This window comes from Grampus griseus, assembly GCF_964374135.1.
Source record: "Grampus griseus genome assembly, chromosome: 16".
NCBI lineage: Eukaryota > Metazoa > Chordata > Mammalia > Artiodactyla > Delphinidae > Grampus > Grampus griseus.
The window spans coordinates 79,998,683-80,004,682 of record NC_139010.1 but is presented as its reverse complement, the minus strand read 5'-3'; the positions used below and the strand labels follow the sequence as shown (position 1 = coordinate 80,004,682).

General features: G+C 41.5%; 1 protein-coding gene across 4 annotated transcripts in view; it reads right to left on the bottom strand.

Moving 5' to 3' along the window:
- Positions 1-1,150: 1,150 nt before the first annotated feature.
- Positions 1,151-6,000, bottom strand: part of EDRF1 (erythroid differentiation regulatory factor 1) — a 39,994-nt gene continuing 35,144 nt past the window's right edge. For 2 of the 4 annotated variants that reach the window (XM_082673040.1, XM_082673042.1), the window contains one exon: positions 1,151-1,955. In XM_082673040.1, coding sequence (XP_082529166.1) covers positions 1,784-1,955 — 172 coding nt within the window. In that variant the 3' untranslated portion in view covers positions 1,151-1,783. The remainder of the gene's footprint in view (positions 1,956-6,000) is intronic. The other 2 variants (XM_082673041.1, XM_082673043.1) reach the window with 1 other exon arrangement.

The following is a 6,000-nucleotide window of genomic DNA, read 5'->3' as shown; positions in this document are numbered from 1 at the left end:
TTTAATTTAAATTAAAATCAGCAAATGACAAAAACATTTTAAAAGGATCTTTTCTTCCCCTGTAGGAACTTGCATGTTATTGCTCTGACAAATGAAGAGAGCTAGAATTGATATCTTCTTGCTTAAAAGCACATCTTCCTCTTGACTGAAAGGCTGTTTGCTAAGGAGAGAGGTAAGATGAGTGACTCTAATACCGTGAACTCCAGCTTCTTTCTGCCTAAGTAGAATATCCTTTGGAATTCATTAACCCCCAAATTAGATATAATCAATGGACATGTCCGGGTTTAACTAACAGGAGTTTTATTCTGTGTGTGCGCTTGCCACAAGGGGAAACAGAATGACAGCTGTCCTGATATGAGACATCGTTGATTTTGTACAACTGCTTTACAATTTAGGCAAAACTTTCAATGCTTCAGTGATTAGCTGATGCAGATCTGTCCCAAGGACAATGCAAACTGCATAATTACAAGGAAGTGGACAAATGGCAAGTGATAATTCTGCCAGGCTATGAGAGCTGCCAACTCACCAGTGTAAACATCTGAAAATCTCAGTGTACGAAAAAGGAGTCTGTAAAAATTCAGCTTAAAACAAGTTTATTCCAGACAGTTTTCTAGTTTAGTTCATATTTCTTCAGAAGGGTGTGGCTAGTGAGTGGAGGGGGGCTGCACAGTGAAAATCATCTGCACGTAGCACCGAGGCGGGTCGGCAGCAGCATGTCTTCCCACACTCAGGCCAGGCCAGTGGACTTGGCGGGGCAAGCTCTTGTCTACAGAGGCATCATGCACGTAAATCCAAACCATCAACCCAACAGGACAGAGGATGCTGGATCTGTAGGTTACGGTATCTTTTGAAACTGAGATCAATTAACTGTGACAAGTACAGACAGCCTTGCATGCTGTAGGCACTGGAAAAAGAGAGTATGTTTTAAGCAACTGGACAAGAGCCATATAGCAGCAAGTAGTAAGTATAATATTCTAGTGAGAATTTAGTGGATGGCAGAATTTTATTTTTAATGATGTTTTAATCTTCACTTTGTAAAATTTATTAATTAAACCAGTTCACATCAAAACTCAATGTGAAGAATGTGAAATGGAAAACTACAAAGACATTTTAAATAAATAATTTATTTATTCAAAATAGTTTTCTTACCTTATTCACAGTTTCAAGTTTAAAATGAAAAAAAAGGGGGGGGAGAGTACCAATTCTTGATCAACTGTCATACAAAGTCAGAGAAAAGCAGATCCGTTCAGAACATGCACTGAAGAGAGAACTGTGCAATGGCTGGTCTTCGAAAAATCCTGTACTGAAGCTTAAAAAGGGCAGGCTTTTTCTGTGCAATTGAGAAGGGAACACTGTGGATGTACAGGAAGTTTCTTTAACTGACCTGAACCACTAAAATCATTTGGATAAAAGTTCCCTTGACCAAAGTAACATTTATCCAAGATAATTATCTCTTAAACCCATGTAGCTTAACATACTTCAAAAATATTTAAAAGTGTTAACTGCCTCACAGCAAGTCTATTAATACTGAGGTACCACATGCTTCTCAGAGAAACGAAGGTGGGAGCTCTAGGTCTGATTCTGATGTTGGCACCTCCAACGAGGAAGCCAAAGAACTCAACCATGACTGTTTGCCACGGGAAATGAGAACTCTTTCCATGCCGTGCCTGTTTTAAGTGGATATTTCCCTCATGTTTAATGAAATGAAGCACCAAATGGACACATAGCCCCCGAGTGCAGAAGGCACTGACAGCATCTCTGCGGATGCAGCCCCAGGCGGGAGTCACTGAAGAGCACCACCGTCTCCGCCGCTGCCACGAGCCAGCTGGTCCAGCAAATGGACGAGAACATCAATTCTTTCCAGGAGAGATGCGTTTTTGTTCGCAGTAGCTCTTAGAAGCTGGGAGTAAATCTGCTTGTTGGTTTTGAGGACTACATCTTCTTCAAGGTTACTACTGGGTTAAAAAGAGAGGGAGATGAAGCAAAGAGTGATGCCCACCAACAGCTGTAAAAGAAATCCAAAAACTGAACACGGGCAGCCCTGTCATCACTTTTCAGGTGGAAGCAGGTGTTCTATTAATGCCAACTCCATTGACTGCTTATGGGCCTGTTTTTAAACATTTATTTCAAACATCAATTAAAGCCAATGATTATTCTTTTTATAAATATTCGACTACCTACTATGTACCAGGAACTACTCGTGGTCATGAACAAAACAGACCCAGAGCCCCTGCTTCATGGAATCCACATTCTACTGAGGGAAGAGCTGGGGGAAGACATGTCGAGACGGTGAAGAGAACAGACTGTGAGATGACACATGCTGTGAAGAAAACACAGTGGGGCCAGGCCAGGGCGAGAAGCCACGCGGTACAGCTTCTGGGCACACACCTAGAGTGACTGTGGGACTGCTCCCCTGGAGCGAGCACTGCCGGAGACGGACGCACTGCCCCTCGTCTAGCTGAAATGATGTGCAGCTTCTGTGTGAAGAGTGCCCCTCAGCTGGAGAGTTCTAGAGGGAATTTCCATTTCAAAACTGTCTTAACAAAAATTTCTTAAGTTTGCAGTTTATTTTGAAAATATCTCCCCGGTAGGGTAGATCAATGGATTATATTTATGTTACTGAAAAAGACTAGTAATCACGGCAGTTCATTTCTAGCATCCTTTTTATTTTTTGAGTCCGGATATAATAAATGCAGAGCCCTGGCCACACATACAGAGAACAGCTGAGAGTGCACACATGCACACGAGATCTGCCCGTGACCCTGTCCCCTCGGGAGAGCAAGGACTGGTATCCTTATTTTGTAATGAAAAACTAAATGATGTGAAAACTAAGCCCAGAAGGGTTAAATAATTTGGTTCAAGGTCAAAATGTTTTCTGACTTCAAATGCTATGTTCTTTCCACTCTCCAATATGCAAATCTTCTACCTTTGCCCTAGTGCCTGTTGGTCAGGCCTGCCGGAGAGCAAACCAGCAGCCTGGACCCTCCCTTCTGCTGCAGATCAAGGCTCAGGCTGTAGGGAGCCCCACTTCTCTCACAGCCCCACTACTGCTCTTCGACAGGACCCACCTCTTCCGCGCTGCGGCCGGCCTGACCACGGACGGGCCCAGGCTGGCAGCCAACGGGAGGCCGCCCACACCCCCCTCTTACAGACCCCTTTCTCCTTCCTGCTCGTTCTGACTTTCACCAGGCACATCTCCTCTCTCCACCCCACGCCCACCCAGCACCACCCACAGCACAGTAAAAATGACCGTTCAAAACGTATTCACTGTCTGCAGTTCGGGCCTAAGATGGATATGTTTTAGGGTTTTTTGGGTTTTTTGTGGGGGGCAGGTTAACATTCACAAACCTCTGATAACCTTATAAGACATTTAAACTCCTATCTGACAGTAATCAAGGCAATAGCACTTAACAATTAGAAACACTGTCTGAAATATGAATTGGTCTCTGTGGGCAATGACATCACACTGTCATTTCAGCTGATGCCTAAGGATAATTGATGGGCTTCTGAGATCGTAAATATAAAACCCTTTGATTTGTTCTGATCATAATTCTGAATGTTAAATCTTTATCTTCCAATTTCTACAAATCATTCTCTTCCTTAAGCAACTCTCATCAACAGTTAATGAAACCTGCCCAGGTCCACAAAATAAATAACTCCGGGAATAGTGATATTCATATTTATGAGAGGACCTCATACACTCGTCAGGGGAATGCACTGGGATGGCTCAGCCACCTGTTCACAACCTGGGTCTGATTGCTGATTGACTGCTACCTGATGTTAAATATTTTCAATATCACTTCTTTATCTCAGGGCTCATACAGAGCCCTGACAGAGCAGTGGAATAGCAGCTCCAAGACTCACATCCTTGGAGGACGATTATTGGGCTGTCTGTCCACCTGTCAGTGATCACTGTGCTGGTCGCCACTCTGTTCTGGCCTGCAGGGGTGAACCCTTGGACCCCGTTCCGCAGGGGCTCTGCCCTCACCCCGGCACTGACTGCTGGTTGGTCCAAGAGCAGGCGCTGCTCAAAGCCGCTTCTCTAGGAACCGGGTTCAGGCCCAGGACAAATTCAGTCTCTCTTCTCTATCATTTAGTCTCACTGTGCTTCCATTTCTCTGTATCTTCTTTTCTCTCTTTCTCTCTCTATACTGCAAAAACTTAAGTATTGTCAACAGCCATATCGTTCAATCTAGAAACTGGGAAACTGAAAAAGGCAACCTGAAGTGAAAGAAAGGAATTTATCTTATGCCATTAAGTTCTCTATAACGTACTTCACATTTTATTGAACCGTATGTAATTGCCAGTGTTTGACCATTTTAAAATTGACCATGCTTAATAAATATTGACATGAAGTATAGTTCTAGCTGTGTTATTTAGGATTTACAATGGTATTGTCCTTTTCCATTTTATAATTGGTTTTTGTTCATGTTTATTTTTCCTGCAGAAATAAACATTATGGTATCTACACACACACACACACACACACACACACAAAGTTAATGAAACCATGAACTCTATTCTGAGCCGTCCTATCATTTCTTAGGGTTACCTTTTTCCCAAAAGAAGGTAACCTACATTCTTTTATTTTCCTTTTCACTATTCTTAACCAAATGTTAGACGGACATACCTGGCCAGGAAAACCCATAAGTCTAAAGGGTCTGTTCTCTGACTATGGCAGACGGCATCCAAACCCTCAGAGACTACTTCTATTTTTTATACTTTTTCATTATATTAAACCCCAAAGCCAGCAAAAGGTCAAGAGGCTAAAGCAGTGAATATTAAAATGCAGTACAAGCGCAAATAAATTCTTGATCCAAAAAGAAAAAACACAACCCAACAGACAAAACTAGTGTTTCTGGCAGGACAGTGCTGACACAGCCGTCGTAAGTACCTACACAATCTCAAAAGGAAAACAAAAATTGTTTTAAATTAAATGCATCTTAATTTTCTTAGATTTCTTTCCAATTCTTTAGGATTCTAAGAATTAAATTACCAAGCTCAGTTTATTCTATTCTTTTTTTTTTTGGTGGGAGGGAAGGGAAGAAACAGTCAAAATAAAAACATATGATTATTTCCTTTCTTTTAAAGGCTAATTTTGATTTCCCTTTACTCCAAAAAGGAATGTTCATTAATTCCTGGTGAAATAACTGGGCTTGCAGCACAGGATGTTCTCCTCTCCACAAAAAAATTATAGATGTTCACATGTGTATCAGTGAAACATGAGAGAAACAGTCATTGACTTACTAGTCAATATGTCTCTATGTTGTGCAACCTGTCAACATACTAACCGTATTAACACATGCAGCACATTTAAGTCTTTTATTTAATAAACCTTAAGAAACTAACAGAGACTAGCTAAATAGGACTTTATGCATCACGTGTAAAAAGTTTAGGTTAAAACTTTTTAACTAGAATAGTAATAACTTGAATAAACAGAACGTTAGAGGACCCTCCACTAAAATAAAAATGACTTAGGTCATATACATATGACTGTTAACGAGTATAAAGGATACTATAAGACTGAACTGTTACGTGTTAGCCAATTGCTTAAACCATGGATTTGTGAAAACCAATGAATCACTGTGTTTCTCACATCTCATATATATTTATACTGCCACTTTGTGGAAACCAGTAAAAAATTTCTCAAAATTTACCCACTGCTGTTAAAAAGGAAAAACCATGAGTTTTCCCAACTGTGCGTCACTACACGCACAGCTCCTTTGCCTTTTGGTTCTTCAGAAGATGGGTGTGTCGGCTACCCTTGCTGTGCACCAGTAACAGGACATGGAGTAGCCGCCCAGGGTTAACAATGGGGCTGAGACGGCAGCGCACCTAATACCCAGGGCTCCTCTCAAAACGAACGCTCTTCTTAGACCAGAGAGAACTACTCAAAAACAATTAGGAGAGGGAGTTTCTGCTTAGGATGTAGAGAGCTGGAAAAAGTATCATTCCCACCCTTACGAAAAAAACAGCAATAAACGCAGGACAACCTATAAG